Source organism: Tauraco erythrolophus, chromosome 5 (assembly GCF_009769465.1).
Source record: "Tauraco erythrolophus isolate bTauEry1 chromosome 5, bTauEry1.pri, whole genome shotgun sequence".
In the NCBI taxonomy this organism is placed as follows: Eukaryota; Metazoa; Chordata; class Aves; order Musophagiformes; family Musophagidae; genus Tauraco; species Tauraco erythrolophus.
In genome coordinates, this window is record NC_141469.1 from 36,819,292 (window position 1) to 36,843,941 (window position 24,650).

At 41.0% G+C, this 24,650-nt stretch overlaps 1 protein-coding gene across 4 annotated transcripts in view; it reads right to left on the bottom strand.

Moving 5' to 3' along the window:
• BOD1L1 (biorientation of chromosomes in cell division 1 like 1) overlaps positions 1-17,689 on the bottom strand; it is a 37,373-nt gene extending 19,684 nt beyond the window's left edge. For all 4 annotated transcript variants that reach the window (XM_086611307.1, XM_086611308.1, XM_086611309.1 and 1 more), the window contains exons 1-10: positions 17,483-17,689; positions 16,886-17,010; positions 15,374-15,564; positions 13,523-14,146; positions 12,518-12,667; positions 11,200-11,366; positions 9,982-10,105; positions 9,481-9,625; positions 8,655-8,730; positions 1,607-7,760 (exon numbers count right to left, since the gene is read on the bottom strand). In XM_086611307.1, coding sequence (XP_086467433.1) covers positions 1,607-7,760; positions 8,655-8,730; positions 9,481-9,625; positions 9,982-10,105; positions 11,200-11,366; positions 12,518-12,667; positions 13,523-14,146; positions 15,374-15,564; positions 16,886-17,010; positions 17,483-17,689 — 7,963 coding nt within the window. The remainder of the gene's footprint in view (positions 1-1,606; positions 7,761-8,654; positions 8,731-9,480; positions 9,626-9,981; positions 10,106-11,199; positions 11,367-12,517; positions 12,668-13,522; positions 14,147-15,373; positions 15,565-16,885; positions 17,011-17,482) is intronic.
• Positions 17,690-24,650: the final 6,961 nt, after the last annotated feature.

Sequence of the window (24,650 nt, forward strand, 5' to 3'; positions counted from 1 at the left end):
GACTGAAAGCTCAGTAGCTCCTGTTAGTGTAAACGTAATTTCAGAAAATCTTAAAACCCCATCCATTTCATTCCCCACAGGAACAGCTGTATGCTTAGAACATCTGAAAAACAGGCCATATGACTGATACAGCCTTTTTGGGCACCTATTTCAAAAGCCTGTTTATACAGCTTTTCCTAAATGAAAAGAAATAGTTATAACACGATAATTCATCAATGATGCATGTGACGTCATTAAATTGTGGTTGTGGTCCACAGAATAAGACTACCAGTACTACTGGTACTTACAGAGGCTACATCAATGGACAACGAGGATTGAGCAAAGCACCAAGACAGAAATACCTAACTGTGGCTGTTTACATTTTCATGGCTCATGTTTGTCTCTGTTGTATAGATACTCAATACTTTTTTCAAGTTTATTAGATTGGCATCTTTCCTTGAACAATCCTAAGATCTCAAAATCTGCAGAGTGAGCTTTCTCACCCCAAATATCAATAAAACTAGAGAATAAAACAAACCTTTGAGAAATTGGACCTAAACTCACATCATAAAATGTTAGTGTACTTTTTGAAATAATAGCAAAGACAGACATGAGAAGGAAAAGGTTTTACAAGCAGTAGCTGATTGGCATCATTTCACCTCCTTTTGTATAAAGAAAGATAAGTACATTTCTCTACAGTTTAATTGCTCCAAAATTTTTAATGAAGTTGTTATCTTGACTTCTATGCCACCTACAGAATTTCTTAATTTTCATAAACTTGGTGCTTCAACTACTCTGGGGGTCAAAGAGGAGAAAGGCTGAAAATAGCAGGATGTTCCTCACAAGGTATTTTAGGAACTAGCAACCAAGCAAGTTCATTTCAAACGTTAGTTTCCAGAAAAACAGACCTGGAAATAAAATATTGTAGCCTTAATGTCATATACTATCATAACTTACGTGTCTATTTTAAATAGAAAACTTATCATTGCTTACTTAAAATACTCGTTTGTTCAGGATGACTGTCTGATTCCTTTGTAACATGAAGGACAATTTCAAGTGCATCCACAACACAAAATTCAGCCTAAGAGTGAATCTGAATATGTCCATTAAATAACCATACAGAGAAAACCTGCAGTTATGATTAAGGATGGCCACTCTTAACTTTCAAAATTACTAAAAAGTTACCTTTCAAAAACATTGAACATATGTCTAAATGAAATGCATCCTCCTTCCTATAAAAGCATTTTTGAATTTCAAAAATTTTAGTAACAAAATCCATCTCTAGCTCCATGATAATTACCCCTTGCAAACCACTGCATATATTAGCTCACAATTTTAAGTCCATGTATTTTAACAACTTCTTTGCACCCTAATAACATGTATTTCTTTTCCAATGTACCTCAGATAATTGTGTTCAGTCACTCCTATACTCCCAGAATCACCTGCTTATTTAAATATTTGTGACCAATTCTTAAATATATTAATAGTTATTTTGCAGCCAACAAAGAAATCAGGTGTATTTGAACAGCGTAAGCTATTTCTAACTATAATCATGGTAAAATGCATCTATTAATCACAGCTTATAAACCAAAGAGTTAGAAAAATAATAAAAAAAAAAAATCCTCACCTGAATTACAGGTTGTGTCACTTTTTTGAAAAGTAACTTCAATTCCAATATCATCTATTTTAATCAAGTTCGTTTTGTCATCACTGCTGTATAGCTCTTCTGCATGCAACACAGGGAAATCACTTTTTTCCCCTAATTCTGCTTCTATTGTCACTTCACCATCATTGGTATTTACAGTCACTTCATTTGCAGAACCTAAGGAAAGCACCTGTGACCTAGGCAGGGGAGTCCTTATTTCAGAAAGGTCACTTTGTAAAAGTAAGTTTGAGTTAAATTTATAGTTTACATTCTTTAAAGCTTCACTCTCTGCTGTTGCTTCTGAAATCATGCAAGAGAGTTCTGATGCAGCATCCTCACGCGAAACAGCTTCAGCTTGCTCATTGTCCTCACTTGCCTCTGAGGAATGACTTGGACTCACAGCAGTCTCCGTACTAATCTCCACGCAAAGGCCTTCATCTACACTCATGAGGTTCACTGAATTTTCATCTGGTTCTGTGACTTCACTGTCTACTGTGGTCTGAGATGCTGCTGATTCTCCCCTCGCATCACTCTCAGGGGTCTCATTCTCTCTACCAATGACAAGCAAAGAATTACTGCTTTTCTCTGGATCTGTAGTCGATAGGATGCGTTCAATTTGGTTAGTAGTATTAAAAATTCCCTCACTTTTGTCTTTTACTTCTGTACTCTCAGCAGAAAGTTGACTTTCTTCTATGACTGTAAAGGTGAAGACGCTATCGCATTCTTCCATTGTGCTCAGAGTGATCACTGCCCCCTCCTCCTTATCTCCTATACTTGAAGCAGAGTGTTGATCTTCACTGTCGGTAGCAACCCTCAGCACAGGAGCTCCACACTCTCCCACAAAAATCACAGAACCTTTGCTTTTTGCATCTGCGTTGAAAGCAGCTAGTTCAAACTGTTCATCTACAGTTGCAGTGGTCTCCACAATCTTACATTCCTCTGATGCATTTGGAGAGATAATGGCATCTTCATCTCCTTCTGCTACAATGAGCTGACTTTCAGCTTGTGGTGCTGCACTGATCAGGACTATCTCACATTCTTCTGTCATGCTTGTAGTGATCATAGCAGCTTCATATCTTCCTTCTGTTTCTGAAGCAGTGAGTTTGTTTTCATCTTGCATAGCTACACTAGACATAGGAGCTTCAAAACATTCCGCTGTACTTGTAGAGATCATTACCGTTTCATTTTTTGACTCTGTGTCTGACACATGTTGAATCGCCTCTTCTGTGACTTCCCCTGACATTAGGATTACTTGTTCTTCCACAACACTTGTGGAAATCATAGCACACTCATCTTTTTCTTCCTTACCACTGGCAGTTGGGTGACTTTCATCATCCTCATTACCCTCTCCTCCTGCACTCGATTCACTAGGCATGGGAACCTCATATATCTCCATATCTATCGAAACAATAGCACTCTCATTTATTTCTTCTGTTTTCACAGAGGGGAGCTGACCATCATATTCAACAGCTGCACTTGACATAGGAGCTTCAAATTCTTCCACAATACTGGTGGAAATCATAGTGCACTCATCTTTCTCCTGCTTACTGCTAAAAGTATGCACGCCTTCTTTAAACTCTGTAGCTGTACTGGGCATAGGCACCTCTGTGTCTTCAGTGCCTATTAAGATCATAGAGCTTTCCCCACTTTCGTTTGCTCTTGCAACAGCAAGTGGACCTTCCTCAGCATCTATGGCTGAATGTAAGGGAGCATCACTTTCTTCCACTGTACTGGTAGAGATGATATCACTTTTTACTTTTTCTTCTCTCTCAGCAGGAGTAAGAGAATTCTCATCTTCTGTTGGAACTGCACTACTTATAGAGGCATCGAGTTCTCTGCTGCCGAAGGAAGTCATGGTATTCTCATGTTCGTCTTCAGTGTCAGACTTACTCTCATCTTGCACTGCCATAGCACTAGTCATGGGACCCTCACATTCCTCAGCATCTAAGGGAATCAAGGTACCTTCATGCTTTCCTATATGCACAGTCAAGGCACCCTCATCTGCAGCACTCGCACTGGTTACACTGCTTTCAACAATCCCTTTTGCATTTCTGCAGTTTGTGCCACAATTCGCTTCTTTCTCTTTGCTCATCATGCTGTCGACAGTAAGCGTATTACTTATATTTGTGCCAGCCACTCCCGACTCAGCTTCCATTTGTTCAGCAACTACGCAGATAATGGAACTTCCGCCTTCTTCTGCACCTATACAAATCAGTGCATTTTCACTTTCCATTCCTGTACAAGTAGAAGCATGCTCATTTTCTTCATTTCCTCTTCCTGTACTCGTCACAATGCCCTCACCTTCTTCATCCTCTTCTTTTGAGCCCGTACTAGTCACAAAGCCTTCATCATCACACAGACCCACACTGACTGTAGTGATAGTGGCTTCTTCCTTTGCCCTTGTACTATCCATTAGACTTTCGCATTTTTCAGCTTCTAAACAAACTGCAAACCCCTCATTGCTGTCTTCTAGCCCTGTACAGACTACTGAAATTTCAGCATCATCTTCTGGAGTTATGCCTGTGCTGGTCACTGCGCTTTCACCATTTACAGTATCCTCAGATTTGTCACTACTAGTTCCAGTTGTGGCACTGTTGTTTGTGACCATTGCAATACACGCACCAGTTACAGCGCTTTCTCCTTGGGCATCTGTATCAGTCACTGAGCAGATGACGAAGTTATGACCTCTTTCTTCTGCACCTGTGCAAGTCACAGTACCTTCGTGTTCTTTCACTTGGTCAGCTCTCACACTGCCCCTAAATCCACCGGAAGTAGCACCACTTGTCGACCCTTCACCTGTTTCTGTCCCTGCACTAGTTACAGCACCATCGCTCTCCACTTCACCTAAGCAGGATACAGAACTTTCAAATTTGCCTGTATCTACACAAGTTGAGGTCTTCCGCTTTTCTTCAGAGCCTGCACTAGTCACAGCATCATCTTTTTCTTCTGCCCCTGCACTATTCACAGTGTCTTCAGTTTCTACTCCGCTTGCATTGACTGAATCCTTATCACCTTCTTCTGCATCAACCAGGGTACAGTCATGATTTTCTTCTCCTTCTGTACTTGTTAGGAAACTTTCACTTTCTGCTAATCCCTCAGTGACAACACTGCCACCACCACCTTCTTCAGCTGCTGCAACAGTACACTCACCAACATCTGCTCCTGCGATGAAGCTGCTGCCCTCACTACTTTTCACCCATATGCCCGATGTGAAACCTTCATCAGCCTCTATGCTCGTGCAGATTAACGTCACCTCACTTTCTTCTTCCGAGCAAGTGGTTGTAGCATCACTGTCCTTTTCAGAATGTGATGCACCCTCAACTCTTTCTTCTCCTGTACTAGTGGCCATTACAGTGCTCTCAATGATCTTTTCTGTGCTAGTTCCTATCACAGTGGCCGGAGTTGTTTGTAGGCTGCTGCACAACAAACTCAGTTTACTACTTCCTGCACTGGTACCTACTGCATTGCTTTCATTTTTATCTTCCATGCCAATCACATCATTCCCTTCTTGCCCATTGGCTGTAACAGAGCCTTTGACTGTTTCCTCAGGAACTCCTTCAGGCACTAAGACAGAGGAAGATTGTATTATATCATCAGTATCATGCACCTCGTTATTTTCCACATTATCCATCATCGTGCTTCTTTCTCCATTTGAAGAAGGATCTGTATTCGAACACTCTCTTTCTTTTTTTTTTAGGATAAGTTCTTTTGTTGTTACATCTCCACAATCTTCAGTGATGTCAGTCATCAAGTTTTCATTTATTTTCAACTCACTTCCCTGAGTGCTTTCTAACTTTGCTGCTGAATCTTCTTGACTTGGTAACCCAGCTGTACTGTCTTCCATTGCCTGTTCATTAGGCCGGGGCATCTCGTTATCTTTTTCTACACTGTTTGTCACAGCAGTGTGGTCACCATCATCTTTCATGACAGAACTCAACACTGCACTATGTTGTTGCTCCATGTATACCACCTGTGCTGCATCATTCTTCAAAATGAAAGTATCTTCAAACAGAGAAGTCCCATCTGAATTTTGGCATTCTTTAGACATACTATCCAAGGAATCTGTAAAATCTGAGATATCCATATCCATGGACTTTGCATCAGCAGCATCTTCTCTGGAGGAACTAATTGCTAAAGCAACATCATCTGAATTAGAATTTATCACAGTTTTGAAATTCTTTGGTCTTCTGCTGTCTTCTGAAGCTTGATCCTTACTAGGAACATTCAGTAAGATTCTACCACTTGTTTCATACACAACGCTCATTTTATAAGCCCCTTGTTTATTGGGTCCTTGATCCATGGAAGCTTGTTTGGACAAAGCGTCTAAGGCACCAACTTGTTTATTAGGGATATCTTCTTGTTTAACAGTTTTTTCAGCTGCAGGCAGAAACTGCGATTCACAAGCTTCAGGATCTGCCAAGCTGTGTTTTAACTCCTTATTTGAAACAGAGAGAGATATTTTTTCTTTTGCTGCATACTTGGCATCTGTGGCTTGGAGTGGGTTTTGAGTAACATTTTTTCCTTCAATGTTAGATGTTTCCTGTACTTTTGTTTGTTCCAAATCAAGTTCCATCAGCTCTTCCCCATGACCAGAACGCAAGTCATTGTTATTCACACTTGACTTTTGAGGGGCTGGAGCACGGCTGTTTTCAGTTGTGCTAGCTGATCGCTTTTCCTCTCCAAGCAAATCTTGGTTTGATATACTGCCTTTTCTGTTTTCGCAGGATATCTTCTTACTTTGTTTTTTATCCATTGCCACTGTGATGTTCAATACTTTTTCATGCCCACTATCCATTTCTTTAGTATCTTTATCTTCCAATTTGATACTCTCTTCCTTCTTCTTTATTTCCTTGTTGCTGTGCTTTAAGTTTCTGCTTTTGTGACCTTCAGCAGAGAATCTTCTTTCTAGTTTGGAATTGCTTAAGTCTTTATCGCCTCTATGTTTCTCTTTTACAGATCCTCTTTCTCCAGAATGTAACTTAACTTTGTGACTAAAGTCTTTTTGTGATCCCTGAGTTGATTGGGTGCCACTTACAAGCTCAAACTCAGCAGCACTCTCCTCAAAACCTTTGTCTTCATTCTTGGGTTTGCGTTGCTTATCTGAATCATTCTCTTCCATGCTCTTATCTTTGTCTAGTTTCTGACCAGTCTCTTGTTTTAAGTTCTCCTGTAATTCTGTTTCAGATGCTTTGAATTGTTTATTATGACTCTTTGACTTAGACTTTAACAAAATCTTGTCTTCTACAAGGCTTTTACATCTCCGTCTATCTTTATGAACTCCATCTTCCTGTTTCAAATTACAATCAGAGTTAGTTGATTCTATTTCATGTTTATCTTCTGAGTAGCTTTCACTCCTCCTATGTGATGCGGAAGTAAGCTGCTTTGAGGCACTTAGGGAATCCTTTTGTGGTCTAGAATCACTCAGGGACCTTTTGGACTTGTATTCTGCTCTTGATTTTTCTGTTGAGAGATGTCTGTCTTTTTTATTTTCCTTACGCAGCAATTCTTCAGCTTTTAAGGTTGATTCAGAAGTGTTTTTTCCATCTTTTCCTGTTACTGATATTTTCCGTTCACTTCGGTGTTTACTTTTTCTTTCAGATTTGTCATCTGAGGAAATCTTTATTTGTTGATTATGTTTCTGACCACCATCTTCTCCTTTCAAGCTTCTCTCAAATGAATGGGGTTCAACATCTTCATTTGGTTTGTGAATACTGTCTCCTTTATGTTTGTGCTTTAAAGAAAGTTTATCTTCTAAAGCAGTTCTTTCCTTTTCATTTTTATCTCTGTAAGATTTGGCTTCTTTTTTGGTAGAATTTCTCATATGTTGAATTTCTGCATCACTATCTTTTTTGGGGTGTTTTTCATTTTTAAATATGGATTTCTGCTTCTGCAGTTCTTCAGTACTGACTTCTGCTCTATCCAGTTGTCTTTTTGGATCCCTTGTTTCACTGTCCTGCTGGGCTCCTTCAGCCTGAAGGGAGGTGGAGGTTTTTCTTTTATGTTCTTTTTCTGCTTTAGAATCACTTTTGCTTTCCTCAGTTGAATGCACTGATTCTGAAAGTCTTCTAAGCTGCTTAGAGACTTCACTTTTCCCATGATTATGCTTCAATTCTTTGAGAGAGTTTTTCTCACAGCTCTGTAAAAGAAATTTTTATATATAAGCAAACGTTACACAGTCCCTTCACTACATGACCGAACAGAATTGTTGAGGGCAAACTCTCCATAAAAACATTACCCCAGAGAATACATTTAACATTGTAATAAAAATTCACCTAAAATACAGTCAGTAAGAAAATAAAACTTGCCATTTTAATTTCAACTATCTGCCATTGTGGGAATATCCAAAGAAAAAGAAGTTAAAACTTAAGCAGTCTGTTTGAACTTCAGTATCTTTTCTTTATAAAGTGATTTTTATTTCTAAAATAATTTAAATGGATTTTTAAATGGACAATCACAGTTTCAAACACTCCATGAATTATTTTAAACAGCCATTATGCTGTTTACATGCAGCGAAAATTCACCTTTACAAAGCAAAAATCCACAAAAGATAAATCTAGACTTCCCAGTTTGAACTTCTAAATATCACTTTTTTTTGTTAATAATGCTGGTTAGTAAAAATTCCCACCGTAAAAATTTTCTTTCCTTTATTGTTTGGACTACATTCAGTTTTCATTTAACCTCCCAGTGAGAAGTACAAATAGAACAAGCTCCTGAAGTCTTTGCATATAAGACACGCTTTGCTCTTTTTTAAAACCCAACGTTTCAGAGAATAGGGCTTAAATTGTATCTCATGTTCCACTACAACATGTGTCAGCGCTGAATACGTAAGACTGTATACTCTAGTGGCTACTGGAACTCAAAAAACATTACTACAGCAATATCAGAACACTAACCCAACTGAAAGAACTAGTAGGATAAAACTAATTCATAAGAACAAATGCAGTATTACACAGTTTGGTGTGTATATATGAACAAGTACTACTAGAATTAGAAAGGACGGTCATAAGGTTTACATTTAAGAGACACATACCTCATTCGTCTTTTGCATTTCTTTAGAATCTTCTTCAGATGGCTCATACTTCTTTTTGCAGCCATCTTCAGCATGCCTGAAACAAGTATTTGGACAATTAATAAAAGAAAATCAGTATCCGCCCAACATTAGTTTGTAAACTTTCTGCTTTTAAAGCTGAAGGAGAGAGAGAAATGCGTGCTAAAAACACTGAAATAGAACATGGTCATACAACTTTTGACTAGCCAATTTGTCCAAGCTTTTTTCTCTTGGAAAATTATGTGTATCGACTTCACATATATCCTCTGGACATCAGTGCTTTAAAGCAGACAGTGTTAGCATGACAGCTGCCCCTGTAAAATGGGTAAGAGATCTCCTTGCCATAGAAAAAAAATCCACTCTCTCCTTACTGTAGGGAATAGAACTCTAAAAATACGGGTTCTATCCTTGAGAAACTTGGCTCTTTTAACATATATACCCATACGTAGACAGATATATACATGTGTACATATCTACGTAAAACATCAATTTAAAGACCAAGCCAAGTTGACTGACATACCAGATGCACAAATATCTAAAAGTTGTCCACTGTCATGCCTTTATTACAATTCTGTGTGTGAAAATCCACATAAAGGCTGCTACTGCAGCCTGAGCTGCAGAATATTCAAGCAGCTATAATTTGATTTTCTGCTTGAACTTCATGGTTATTAGTAACAAAATTATGTGAATATTTTAAGAGGAAATTATTAAAATGGGTAAGGGTAACTGCAAAGTTGAAGAGAAACTTTTCAATCTGCAAAACCGAACATTCAAAAACTTAATTCCTTCCGAGCAAATACATGAATACCTTGAATCTCTTTTTCTTTTTCTGCTCAAGGCTACTTTTTTTTCTAAAAATTTCTGTTCCTTAAGCACATCCTTAATGCTGGTACCAGTAGCTTTTAACTCAAGACTTCTTGATGAAGGTTCTTCTAAATTCAAGCCACTTTTTCCTAAAATAATACACAAATGGTGAAATACATAAGCATGTCATTATGTTACTGTTTCAGCTATAAACATGACTGAAAGCAGTACAGAGAGTACTAATGCGTAGCAGAGAATACTAGTGCACACAGGTATTCATTGCGTTTAAGCAATGTAATGATGTATAAAAGGATATACGAAAAAGTGAAAACATGGAATTTTGTATTCATAATTTTCATTATACATTTTTCTGTTAGATCACTGTCGAAATGTTGGGTTTTTAAAGGAAATGAATAGACACCTATTATCAATATTTTAACCTGATTTTTTTTTTTCCAGAGATAGAACGTGAGAGGGGTGGGGAGTAATGTTATGCTTCTCATACCTTTAGCATTTTGATTTCCAGTTTTTAAGGATTTTGTTTTTTCTGCAGCCTTCTGTTTACGTTTTTCTTCTAGTCTCTCCCTGTTAATTTGCCTTCTTAGGAGTCTCTCTTCTTTTTCTTTGGCCTGGAGATACAAAAACAAGGGAAACAATTTATCATTAGGTCAAAGATTATTCCTTGACTACAAACGTCCACAGAAAACAGAACACTGTAGCCTGAGGCAAGCTAAAAACTAAACAGTCCTTAGAAATTATTATATGAAAGTTAATGGAATTCTTTAATACTTCTGTAAGGTGAAACTAGCTGAGTTCCAAAGAGTTTCACTGCCGCTTAACACCGCAGATTGAAGCTATGAAACTTTGTCAAAGAAGGTATCTTTTTTATTATTTTATTTATACATATTATGTATATATAATATATACATAGTGTGTATCTATGTATTATATGTAAAAATATATAAAAATAATAACAAATATTTAGCCAAAGGAAAAAGATCTAAAAAAACTGCTGTTCCCTCTTTTGTGTGCTGGTCCTTCTCCCACAGAACACAGTGAACATGCTTAAACCTCTCTTTCCATTCTCAATGGCTGCAAACATGCTACAAACTACTGTTTTCATGGACAGCAAGAGATGTATTTGTAAAGAGATGATGTAATGAAGTAGCCTGCAGTAGCCAACACAAACCCAAACCACGCAAAACCAGGTTGAAGGCAAGCTGCAGGTAGATGCAGGCTACTTTTTCCACCCTAATTGTCATTATATACATTAAATCTACTGAAGACCAGGTTTTTCACATGTGTAGCAGGTCTTGCTCTCCATATCAAATTACACAGTTGAGAAAGAATCCACCTATTGCTGTGATTCTGTGAAGACATGCATGTAATTCTGCATGTAATTAGTAAATCCTCTGTCAACACCAGAAGACTGTTCATTTTAGAGGGGAGAAAGAAGATGGAAAAATGTGTCATTGCTTTCACCACCAGAAGCCTTCAAACTATAACCAACAGAGTGCTTCCCTGAAGAGCAGATCATGCAATACTGGTGGAAGTCTGAAGCAGGGGTAGTTGTAACACAAGGGGGAAAAAAAAAAAAAAAAAAAATGAAGTGAGAAGAAACAGAAGACTCCCTCTCACAAACCACCACCAAATAATAAGTGAAATTTCTGTGCTGAAAAGTTTAAGGAGCCAGAATGTGAGGAGTAACAAAATCCACACTTACAATGGATTGACGGCGTTGTTCTACAGTTCGTTCATCATCAGAATCACTGAAGTATTTGGAGTACAAGAAAGGCTTGCGAACATAAGCATGACGAACAGGCTTGGCTTTCCCATCACTCAGCTCATTAGCATGAGGCTTTGTCTTACTTTGACTGGTTTTCTCTTCATCTGAAGAAAGGTTAGCAAAGTATAGAGATATATTGATAAATTAGAGCAGTGCTTTCAATTTAACTTTTGAGAAAGCAAAGCTACTCAAAATGTCTTAACAATTATTTCTTCTAAAAACATAGAACAGTTAAAAAACCTAAATTCTTTCACATTAAAAAAAAATCACTAGATAATGAAAACCTGAAAGGTATATTCATGTGCACACCATTCAGCCAAAAAATTGCAAGACACAAGCCCCATAATGAACTAGGATACAATTGGACTTACCCTCTTGCCTGCAATCATGTTGCCTTTCTACATACAGTATTTAGCAGATAACACTGCATAAGAGGTCAGAATATAACTTCTGCCATATATTAAGTTAAGCTTTTTCCCCTACATCAAAAAAATTGTATAATATTTGAGAACATAAAAATTAGATAGCCTTACTGAAATATATACACAAAACATGTTGTTTATACTCATGTAAGTATTATTCAAGTAAAAATAAATAAATCTATTTAAATTTGATCAGGATTATTAGAAATTGAGCAAAAACATTTGTGGTCTATACTGTACAAATTATTTGTATCCCTGAAATATTTTGAGGCTTGTTTTCACTTCACAAATATTTAGTCAGAACTGAACGCAATCTGTCACGTTTAAACATTACACCAAAGCCAGAGAAAACGTGAGTAATTCAGTGCTTCCAAGTAATACTCTTAGAGCAAAAACCACAATCTCACAGCATACTAGAGACAACACATTCAAGTATTAAGGCACTTTGTATTATGAAGTGGAAAGTCTTATTAACTGCAAAAGGCACACATCCGCAGAAATCAGGCATCTGAGGTCTGCTCTAGACAAGGAGAACACAAAAAGGTAAACCAATCAGTGAAAAGATTTGGTATTTCCAAACTCTTAAAACTAGATCCATTTCTGTTCCTTCTACTGCGGCCAGGTGAAATTTGGAAATCTCTGCAATCCTGAAGCTCTAAAATTCATAGTATGTCCACTACTTGTCTTTTGTAATTGTACAAATACTATCCATTCCACACTCAAATTCTTTCTCAGAAGTACAACAAAACATACTGCAAAACCTCAAAATTATGATATGATGCATTAAATCATTGCATATTCTTTCTTTCTACTTAACAATGCAATTATTTTACCATCTGATGTGATCTCCCCCTCTTCGGTACTGTCAGAAATTACAGTCTCCTCTTCACTCTCCTCTTCAAAGGAAGAAAGGTCACTGGTATGGACAGAGCTGACAGTGATGTCACTCAGTACATCCATATCTGAATCTAGTGACATATTTTCTTGCAAAGGAAAAAATAAAAAGAAAGGGCTGTAATAGAGCACGTTGAGAAACTTTTCTTACCAAAATCATAGAATCATAGAATGGTTAGGGCTGGAAGGGACCTCAAAGATGATCTAGTACCAACCCCCCTGCCATGAGCCCAAAGCCTCAACCAACCTGGCCTTGAACACTTCCAGGGATGGGTCATCCACAACTTCTCTGGGCAACCTGTTCCAGTGCCTCGCCACCCTCAGAGTGAAAAATTTCTTCCTTATATCTAATCTCAATCTCCCCTCTTTCAATTTAAATCCAATGCCCCTTGTCCTATCACTACATGCCCTTGTAAAAAGTTCCTCTCCAGCTTTCCTGTAGGCCCCCTTTAAGTACTGGAAGGTGGCTATAAGATCACCTCGGAGCCTTTACTTCTCCAGGCTGAACAGCCCCAACTCTCTCAGCCTGTTTTTTAGGAGTTTTTGCCACTGAAACCAAAATTAACTTAAGAACAAGAAATAAGAAAAAAAAAGTTTGTAACACCTTAATAAAATGTTCTTAGGCTAACTCTAGTTTACTCAAACAAAAAGCACCCCAAGGTACAAGCAGGAGCTTTACATGCAGACTGGCATCATGGAGAGAACTTGCTAGAGTAAGGCAGATGACCAATCACACACTTGAGGAATCAAAGCTCATCTGATTCCTAGCGTGGGTACCTCAGTTAAGGGAGATGAACCAAGACCTAGCTGTGGTGACCTAGACAAATTTACCAGAACTAGCAGAGAACCTGCATCCCAAACATACTTCTGATTCATCTCCTGAATACGCTTAAAAAAAAAAACCCATATCCCTATTTTAAGGAAGAGCATTGCCCACACCATACCTTCTTTAGTGCTTTCAGTTGTTTTATGCTTATTGCTATTTTTTTCTGGAACTAACTGTTTCACTAGTTCTGACTCCCTTGCTTGCTTTTCTTCTTTTGACTTCGTAGAATCATCACTTCTCTTTGAATGGTCAGACTTCTTGTCAAGTTTTTCCTTCTTTTCTTTTCTTCTTTCGCCTTTTTCACTGCTGTCTGGTTTCCTGTCACATTTATCTAATAATTTACTCTTTTGATCTTCACTTTCCTGTTGAATTTCTTTACTTGTATCTTTACAAGTAAAAGTCAAATTATTAGAATCCTTTGATGAATTTTTTATTTCTTCACTTTGGCAGGGAAGCTCATTTAAATCTTCACACTTTGCAAATGTTTCAGCCCCTTCTCCAGAAGAATCGCAAATTGCTTTCTCTCTGTCTGGCAAGTCCTCGGCATTTCTCTCTCTATCAGTGCTACCATCCACACTCTGTTGGGATGAGAGTCTTTTTGCAATTTTGTCATTGTTCTTAGCGTTTGAGTTCTCTGTTGAAGCCCTGGCAGCACTTGCTTCTTGGTTAAGAGAAGTTATTGTTTCCAAAATGGACATTGCATCATTAGCTACACTGCCACTAGAAGCTGTAGCAGAGACACCTTGAATAGAAAGAAGGAAAATAGCTTTAGTTCATCTTACTTTCCGTAATTCCCCTTCCGTCAAAATTTTAAGCAACTGAAAGGATAAAGAATAATTACTCTATTTAAAATAAGTAAAATTAACTAAAAGGTTTGACTAATTTTGCATCTAAAGATTTTGGATTAAAAAAAAAGAAGTTGCATTCCTGCAGCAATTATGATCTGATTATCAGAGACTCATTTTACTCTGTGACATACCTCTGTTCCTGAGGTCAGCTAAAGAAAGCAGGGGTTTGTCTATGGGAAGGATGCTCTGACACAATCCTTGTTCAACTTTACCATCATCCCAAATGGGATGATGATTCTATGACACTGGAGAAGCACAACACAGAATATCACAGCTGAAAGTCTGTATTTCATACCTCTGGTATCTCCATAAGTGTCACGAAAAATGGACTCAGCATATTGATTATATAACAACAGGACTATCAGAGAAATACCTTGTCACTTTCCCATCTTCTTAGAAGCAACTCTGAAGATGGATGAAAAAGGGTTAACTAGACTTGCAGCAAGAATTGCAGCTGGCTTATTAACCCAAGTACTTTGAAGGAAGTGGGCCCCACAGGAAAAGGGCCAGGATTTAAATAAAGGGTCTGGTTACAAATAGATGGACTGCTGTGGAGTCTCTTAGGACAGGAAAAAATGGACAATTACCTGCAGGAGCGTTTAGAAGTCAATACTACACAACATAAGTGAAAACCATACAAAAAACGTGCTGTGTTTATAAACAAACTAAAGATTGGCTGATTTACAGCAGAGCTTAAGCCCCTGAGAGGACCTTAGCCATTCAAATTTTATGGCACGCAGCAACTGCTTTAAGACCACGAACTGTCTCAGAGGCGATTTTTTTCAGCCTACCAACGAATAAAAAATTGGATCATTCTTCCCCAACAGATATGTCTTATGTGATCCTACAATAATGAGAGGGCCAAACCCTGAGACCAACTTTTTGCCCCTACAGTAAACTGATCCCTGGTAATCTCAGGCAGAAGTGACAGAGCGACATGGTGGTGCAAGGTGACATCTCTCTTGCCTTTATACATACAGTAAGAGACAAGTATTACGGTATGCTGCCTGGAGCTCAGATCGTTGATGCTGATGCTAACAATTTTGTTCTAGCAGCAAACCTCGTCAATGCTTGATAAACAAACTTTTGTTAACCGATTGATCAGAGAAATGGTAGAATACCTTGTACTGTAACAGAAGCATCTGTTTTCTCTTCACTTGAAGCTGTACTGGGGCCTGCCTCCTCTTTGTGATTCAACGTGGCTAAAAATTCATGGACAGCTTTTTCCACCTGAGGTCTGAATGTGTGGTTGATCTTTGGGTCCACAACCTGAGAAATAATTCTGTCAATTCCAGATTCCAACATTCCAGACCTGGAACAAAGTTACATGAATACTTAATAAGAAAAATGACTTTTCAAGAACTTCTTCATGAAATATGCTCATTTAGACGTGACATAAACACTCTTAAAAACTTCCAGTGAAGTATTAACATTTTCTGAGCATCATTGCAGCTATGTATTTAGCCAGTTGCCTGTATTTCAACAGCTCTCTCTCTGCCTTATGAACTCAAAAAAAAAATACTAGAGCAACAAAGCAATCCAACTGCGTGGAATTAACACAGCCAACAGCCTGTTGTTATGTCATTACTGGTCATGCCTAGAAATGTTATCTAACCACAAAAGCAACATTTCTGGATGAAAATTAAGAAGAAACCTGATGTTATCAAATCCCATGGCATAAACCAGATGAGATTTAGAAGGCATGAAGGACAAATGACCACTAAACCAGTCATCATCACCCTAAATTGCGTTCTGCCCAATACAGCGTGACACCTCAGAGTTCTGCAGCTTTACAGAACACACTTACTCTTCAGTAAAAACAAGTAAATGACAATAGAGAGCTCTGTATCTGTGGGTTCTCCCTAGACCCCTGTAATCTTTTGTGGAACATATCGTGCCTCTTGTCCTCATTGCTTCTTTAGAAAGGACCAAAAACCTCCCAACCAACGACCGCTCCCCTCACCCTAAAGAAAACAGCTCCTCAGAACTAGTTATCAATGCCATCACTACACCATAACGGAATAATTCCAAACATTCCCAAACCTCTTGTTTGACTCAATTTAGTGATCAAACTCACGCTACCTTGAAGAAACGTCCTAATGTTTCTTATGACCCTAAGTTTTGAGAAGAAAACTTGAGAAACCTCATGAAATAATGTAACATCAAGTAAGTGTGTGGCATCATTTTGAGGTAACAGCAGTTCCAAAAAAACTCTTCTCTGTCTAGCTAGATCTACAACCATTTCGGCTTTGGTGATTTTAGCTTTGTACTCTGCAAGGCTTAGTTTGTCAAACCCTTTTAATTTTCCTTAGCTCAAAAGTTGGCAATAATAGCAATTTTACTGCTATGTCCCTTAAAAGAAATTATTATAAAGATAAGCTTTAGCTAGGGTGTTACATCCCAAGTCAGAAACACGTTTTCCACCCCGGCATCAACTTGGATTAGACAAAATAACATTTGCAGTCTAATGCTGATGGCAAGTGGCTACCTGAAATAATATCACGTTTGCTAAAAAAAGCTTATTCGGATATTTCTTTGAAGAAAGTAGGCACTTTACGATTAACCTAGAGCCTCACCACCTCTTGTGGTACACGAGCACGTTCAAAGAGAGAAACCTCAGGGCTGTCACTTACTTGAGAACCTGCTGCCTAATGTTATTTCTCAGCTGGTTCTTGTTGAGATGAGGGCTCCAGGTATGAGTTGCCAGATGATTGGAAACAAAGTTGTCAACGCGCTGTCTCAAATTCTGGTAGGCAGGCTAGAAAGCAACAGCAGAGAGGTTGGACGGCAGAGTTCCGATAAGCAGCTGTCCTGCCGGCGGCCGGCCTGGGGGCCCCACCGGACCCCCCCAGCCCACTGAAGACGCAGCCGCTCCCTTGCGGCGGTCACGGCGCGCTAAACACGCCCGTACGGCTAAAAACACTCCCCAGATCCGGGCGTGTTTGTCCTGCCGCCCAGCCCGCGCCCCGCTCTGGAAACACCGGCTCCAGCTTGGCTCCCGGGGAGGCCGAGAAGAGCCCCGGGGCCGAGTGCCGGGCCGGAGCCCCGCGCGGGCCCGAGCGGCCGCTCCCCCGCCCCGAGCGCGGGGCGCACTCCCCGGCAACCCGCCGCCACCCCCGGGCCGGACCCCGCCGCTCCCGGACGGGCCCAGCCCGCCCGCGACGTGCCGGAGCGCGGGGAGAGCCCCCGGCGGCGGGCCGGGACCCCCCCGCGGCGCCGGCCGCCCCCACCTTGGTGTCCACGTCGGCCAGGCAGTCGCGGCGGAACTGGTCGAAGAGACCCTGGCTCTTGAGGTGGCTGACGATCATAGAGACCAGCTCGGGCTCGGCCGCGCCGCCCGCCACGGCTGCCCCAGACCCCGGCAGCGGCGGCGGCTGCTGAGGGGGCGGCGGCGGGGGCGGCGGCGGCGGGGGCTGCGGCTGAGAGTTGCTGGCCATGGGGGCGGCGGGGCGGCGCGGCCTGCGCGGGGCGCGGCTGCCGGCTCTCCCGGCCGGACCCCCGGACGGGGCTTGTTTCCGAGCAGCGGCCGCGGCAGCGCTGACCCCGGAAGCGAAAGGGAACGGAGGGCGGAAGCGGCAGGCGACGGGAAGGGAAGCGGGGGCGCCGCCGCCGAGAGCGGCGCCATCGGCGCGAGGCGAGCACTGGCGGAACCGCGCGCACCAGCCGCGGGCCCTTTAAGGAGGCGGAAGGGGGCGGAGCCGCTCGCGGCCCGCTCCAGTGGGGCCCCGATCCGGCGGCGGGGATGTGTGTGGGGGGGCGGGGGGGGGTGGGGGGGAGAAGGGGGGCGGTCGCGGCGGCCCTCAGCCCCCGCCCGCCTCGCCGGCAGCCCCCCGCGCCGCGCGGCCGCGGCTGGGCGCTGCGGGCAGCGCGGGGCCGCCCGTCGACCCGGCCGCCCGCGGCCCGGCGCCGCGCCGCTGCCGCACGCCGCGGCGGTGCCCCCGCAGCTCCGCCCCGCGCCCCGCCCCTTCCTGCGCTGGCCGCCATCATGGTGGGGCGACGCCGCGCGCTTCCTCCCGGAGGCGCGGGGGGGGGCGGGGCGGGGACCCTGCGGCTGCCGGCGGCGGGACGCGGGGCGGGGCGTCCGTCCGCCCGTCCGTCCGTCAGCCGCTGCTTCCGGTGCCGCTGAGGCGGATCACGGCGGGGGCGGGGCTGCGGGGTGGGCGGTTGGTCTTTTGCCCTGGGAAACCTGCTAATGGACACCTTCTCCCCGGTATTCCCTCCTGTGCTTCAGGGGACGCTGCTGCCGTCGCCCCGGGGATAACCGAAGGCGTAGGTCTTCACAGGGGATCATGTGTCTTACGTTTCCTCGGCCTCCCCGGCGCCCTGAGACGCCTGCGTGAGGCAACGGGGCGATGACGTTTTAAGTACTTGAGTTTAGCTTTGAGCTAGTTTCCTTTAGATTTCAGTGCGTTCCCACGTGCTTCTCTCATCCAAATCTTTTCAGGCCGTCTCGTTTGCCACTTTGTGACACTTTCTTTCATTCATCTCGGTGTTATGGTTGCACCTGTTTAATATACTGTCCTGAAGCCTCGTCAGTGGCTCTGGCTGCTCTTATCACTCGTCTGAGTATCTTTCCACAGTCTTTGAAGTTGAATTCAGTGCAGACTGTGGTCTGGTAATTCCCAGTTTTGTGGCTGTTTAGTTTTATGACTAAAACAGGACCCCAGAGGCAGTAAGCAAAAAAAATCTGGAAATAGAGGTATGAATTTCATTGTAGTTGGGACAGTAACTGAGGCACAGTGCGGTCTTACTGGGTGTGGTATGGCTCTCCAGTCTCTTCTTGCCTAGGTGGCTGTGCTCCTGTTGTAACCAGGATGGGTAAGGATGAAAGGAAGTATAAAAATGTACTTAAAAATAGGGGGAATGACTGGCTTACAGCAAAAGAAAAGGGACTCAGCAGTAATAGTGTCGTAGTTACACAAATTTTGTGGCATAATGAGTGGAGATCTTGTCCATCTACAAATGTTAGGAGTTGCCCTCTACAGTAATCATTAAATATCAGTTTGAGCGTAAAGGCAAGAGTGTCAGGATTGTTACTCCAGACTTAAAAGCAGGTTAGAAGCGTGAAGCTTGCCTCTAGTTTTCCTATTGTAAACTAAGTACTCCTAGGCTATTTAGAACTCCACAGAAGGAAACAAATTTGACAAGCATTTGACAATATTGTGAGATTTTTATCTCTGGATACTGGCGTGATTTAAAAAATCTGGCCTCTATTTGTGTAGTTTTGTATGTTCTACACAGACGTCTAGAAGGATTAAAGGACCAAAGTTTAAGAGCGGTGGGGAATCTGCAGCTCAGAGCCTGGTACAGCCCCTGCTGGTGTATCCAAATAGGAGATCTACTGACTGTTATGTCTGTTCTCAATAAAGAAAAGTTTCTTCACTGCTGACTAAAGATCATGCAGCAGGAAGCAAGAAAGGGCAGAAGTGACGGGTGTCATTTTAGCAAACGCCTCTACTAACTTTAGAAATTGTGCATGACTTACTGTGATAGTTGATAGTGAACGAAAATGTCAGACTTTCCTGGGAAATTAACAGTTTCAGAATTTTGTGTTAGGAAAAGGCATTGCAGCTTCCTGTGTTGTTTGTTGTTGTGTGTTTTTGGGTTTTTTTTGTGGGTGTTTTTTTTTTTTTTAGATATGTGTGTGTTGTTTGTTTGTTTGTTTAGATTCCCTCCCTTCTAATCGAGGGTGGTGCAGAAAATAAGAAAAAAAGTTCTTTTTTATTTTAACAGCAGGAGCAAGATACCTGCCTCACAGAATAGTATACCATACACACACAAGATGTTACAGACAACCTGGAATATCTGTGGCCTTTGTCTAAGACTGTGTCAATGAATGCACTGTGAAGGATACATACCAAGGGGCAGGAATCCATTAATGAGATTTGGGAATTTAAGGGCTATCGGGGATCAGTTATGCCCAGTGGTCTGAAACTATTAAAACAAGCAGTCCATACTCTAATTGATTCAACAGCTAAATGTAAAAGATTGCCCTGTTCTGTGCTCTGAATTTAGCACCATCCCATGTTTCGTGCAGCTTACTGAGTGTTGCAGGCTTGTCAGATATCTTATTTGCCAAATAAAATATCTTCATCCTAAGTGCTGGCTGAAAATGGGTTTTTTGTTGTCTGGGTTCAACTGTACATTGTCCTACAGGCAGATGCTGTAAAGGAAACTGAAAGCTTCCCGAGAACAAAGAAAACTTGAATTTGAATTAAACTGAAATCAGCCTTTTGTTGTCTATCTGTTTTAAGGCTGCTTTGCAGCCTTATGTTAACTGAGATATGGTTACCTGAAGTCTTGTACGCTAATACAAACATGCATTATTTGTTGGTTGCACTATACCGTAGCTGTACAAAAAATTACAAATATACAATGAAATGTTAAGCCATCTTACTGTTTTCAGTAAGCTCACCAATGAACTTAGAAATTTAAGTGTAATTGTTGCAACTGTTCCAGAACTATTCAGTACTTGTAGTTGTTTGTTTTGTACTTGGCATTCATCTTTGTAGTTTACAGTAGTTATTGCTGTCATTTGATATAGTCCCTTAGTGATGATGTATGTCTGATACCCAGTGCTAGTGAAATGTTTTTATTTGCGAGCTAACACATTGGAAGAGACTTGTCAGATAATTAATGGAAATGGTTTGGGATGAATACAAAGGATTTTTTTTTTTTTCAGTATTTTGTCATTCTGAGTTGAATACTCCTTGTTTACTTTCATAGTCCCAGTTAAATTTCCTAACCTATGTTTCTGTTGTCACTTGAATTTGCACATGCTTCGTATCTTCCCATATGCTTGGAACAGTTCTTTTCCCGGATAGTCCTAAGAGTACCTCTCCTCAACTTTTGCTTTTTCCATAGTCACCTCATTCCTCCATTTTCACTTATGTAAACAGTTGAATTACATATAGCACCTTTTTGGCTTTTGTCTGGTACTGTAAATTTTCTGTACAATGAATGATACTTTTTCTGAAGTAATTTGAAATATTTCTGGTGTTAACATCTGTCATCCCTCATCACAGTATGAGAATCTTAATTTTATATTCTGGGTTCTGACTGTAGTGCATTTTCCTTTATCTGGAATTTTAGTGATTTTTTTTTTGTTTTAAAAAAGTTACATTACTGTTTTTTGTTCGTTTTTTCATAGTGTGCAGCCCCTGCTGTGGGTATTTACGAACTGGTAATGACTACAGTTGCTTTTGCATTCTCTTGTAGGGAAACAGCCTCATCTAAAAATATTTTTGACGTATATTTGATATGAAAAAAATCCCAGCAAGTTTCTTAGTATCTTCTTACTTAATAAAGTAGTTAACAAGTATTTCTTAGTTCCAGCTGCAGTTCTTAAAGTTCAGGCAACATTTAAGTTGCTGAAGAAATTCTGAGATGTGAAACGAACAAAAAGGAGGTGCATGTGATATTGTGGGAACAGAAAGTTTATATGGCTGCAGGAGGAGAGTGAAGAAGTACAGGAGAGTCCGACAAGTCACGAAATTCAGGGAAAGCGCTTCTGGCTCAGAATGTACCTGCACTGTGTGCTGCTGGGGGCTTGGAGAGGATTTAATTATCCTTCTAGCTCTAGGCTTGCTTTTGGGCTCCCAGAATCAGACACAGGACGATAAGGCTGGGCAGACCCTTTCCAGCCATTGCTGTTACGGCAGCACGGCGCGCAGCTTGTGATTACAGGTGAGCATCTTTTTGTCTCAGGTTATGGACAAGTAATTTGGGACATAAATGGAATAATCATGCCACCTGTGAAGCAGAAAATATGCTCCTAAATACTAATAAAATATTATGTTGAATTTGGAAATACTGGTAGTAGTGTAAGTCAGAATGAAACACCTGCGATAGCTCTTTCTTTTTTAGGCAGCGTTGCGGACATCGTATTCTGTGAATGCCTACCACAAGCATCAAATTCAGTGGCCAAAATCCCCAACTGATTTCATGAGTGTCAATAAAATTAAACTCTCTTTAAGTCAATTCATACCATATTCATACCATAGCTGATAAAAGTGGAAACAGAACTTGGCAGGTTAGCTGATGTTTTTCCAGTAAAACACTATTTTTTGTGCAATTTTTTCCTCTGTCTCAAAGATTTTGTTTATGCAGTGTATGCTGATAATGAGTCTAAATTTATGAGGTATCAGAAATCCAGGTGACTGCTGCATTAAGAGGTAAAAAGAAGGTAAGAAGGTAAAAATCCTTCACTTTGCATAAGAGTGAAGTACCATTCCGAACAAGTTTGGTTTTGAAAAGAGATCCCCTTCCTCCGTGATGAACTCTTATTTTGCAAAGTCCCGTGCTCTGTAGATGCAGTGTTGAGCTTACAAGGGTATTCTTTTACAAACGAAGGTACTCGGAAAGGGGACCTGTTTAGAAGCCATTTGAGTTTTCTAGGAAAAAGTAAAGACTTTTCACCAGGAATGGTTCTTGGATAGCAAACGGTCTAAAGCTGCCCAACACCACCTAGAGATCTGCCCCGGATGAACAGCTCACTTCTTCCTGTACCTATGGGGTAGCATGTCTGTGTCTTGCACCATCTGCTTTACCGCTGTCGCTCCGTTCTCCGAGGCTTATTTTCTTTTGGTGTGCAGCTTATGTGTTGTTTATTGCGGAACGATAAAACCCAGAACCGTCAGTGATGACGGATTTGTTCTATGATTGTGCATCTCCTGATGCGTATTTCACGTTTGCTTCTCCCTCTGCATAAACAGCATATTTTATGATCGCCTCTAGTTAAAGAAAATCTCAGATTTTCTGATGTTCGCTGATAGAGGATTTTTTTTCCCAAAAAGGCAAAATTATTGTGCCTGGGAGAAGCACAGTCTAGTCCAGAAGTCACAGTCTAGTCCAGCCTGTTTCGAAACTGAAGAGACAAGATGCCAGCATTGCTGAGGTTTTGTGCTTCGTCGATAACAGCAAATGTGGCTTCAGCTGAGCTGCGACGTGAAATACTCCGGTTGCAAGACTAAAACGTAGCCAAGACATGGACTATACCTTCGGCTGTGATGTCATCAGAGTGAGGTCCATATCCTTACATGACAGTAGTCGCAATGGGTGAAATGCTTTTGGACTTCCAAGACTGGCAGATATGATTTTCTAATCTTTTCTGGATAAATAAAGAACATCCAAAGAAACGTGTTGTTATTTAATAAAGCATGCTTGAGTGCTCTTTCTGGCTTTACAACCATGTTTATTTCCAGGTGTTACTAATGTTATTTGTTCAAGCACGTCATATATACATACCTTTTTTTTTTTCATTTGGCGCTGGTGAGCATCACCTATGTAAAAGGTGATGCTTCATGGTTTAAGTGTATTATCCAGGGGAATGACAGATGTATTTTGATTCAGTAGGAGGCTGCCTGTCCTAAGTGTTTTCCACAGGCAAGTCTTTGGCAAATGAAAGACTTGGCAGAAATGAAAACAGTGCCTGGACAACACGTTTTGAAGTGATGAAAGGAAAGCTTTTATTTAAACTAGCCTGTCATGACCTTGTGCTGACACCTCTAATACTTTTCGGTCACTTTTCTAAAGAAATTCCTTGAACAAAAGTAGAAATACTGTGAGATCCCAGGTCCCTCACCAGAGCTGAGCAGGGTGAGTGTTGCCGGTGTCGCTTTAGTTCAATGGAGACAGCACAGGGTGGCTCCTCAAAGTGGCTAGTTAAATAGAGAGACTGAAGTGTTCTTTAAAAATAGTAAGGTGTTTATGTTGAGTAGCTAATACTTTTTGCTGGGAAGATTGACCGGTTAAAGTTTGAAAAAAAACCTACTTGTAAATTCTTCTAAGTTGCATTTCAACAAACTCCGTTTTCTAATACTTTTTTGTTGATGTGCAGAGAAATGAACTCACCTTTATTTATCTAGCTTTAACATGTAAAAACGATTTAAAGTTACACTTCTTAGTGTAACTTTATCTGAAAGGTTAGGATTATTTTTTTCCAGTTTCAGAACTTTGATGTGACATCCAGTTTGCAGGTGATGCTGTTAAAGTACATTATTTTGAAGGTACAGCTATGTTTCTTTTCCGTTTGTTCTACTTTTATGTCTCTGTCAAGGCCAAAGAATGCGTTCCTGGACCCTCAAGTTTTGCGAGAAGATGAGTAGAGCCTGCTTAGTGGATGACATTTGAGAGGAAGAAAAGATTACTGTCACTGCAGTAATCCACAGACTTATTTGATTTTTTTCTTTCTGTAACCAGAAAGAAATCTTCAATGGCAGATGGAGCCTTGACCTGCCCATGAGAAGAAAGCCCATCCACATGGCCATGGCTGCTACTCGTGGTACGGCTCTGCGTGCTGCATTCTTCCATGGTAATGAGGGAAGGGAGGGAGGCACTAAAACTTTCTTACCTGTTTTCAGGCAATCAGTGACTAATTGATGCAGTGTGATTGGGATT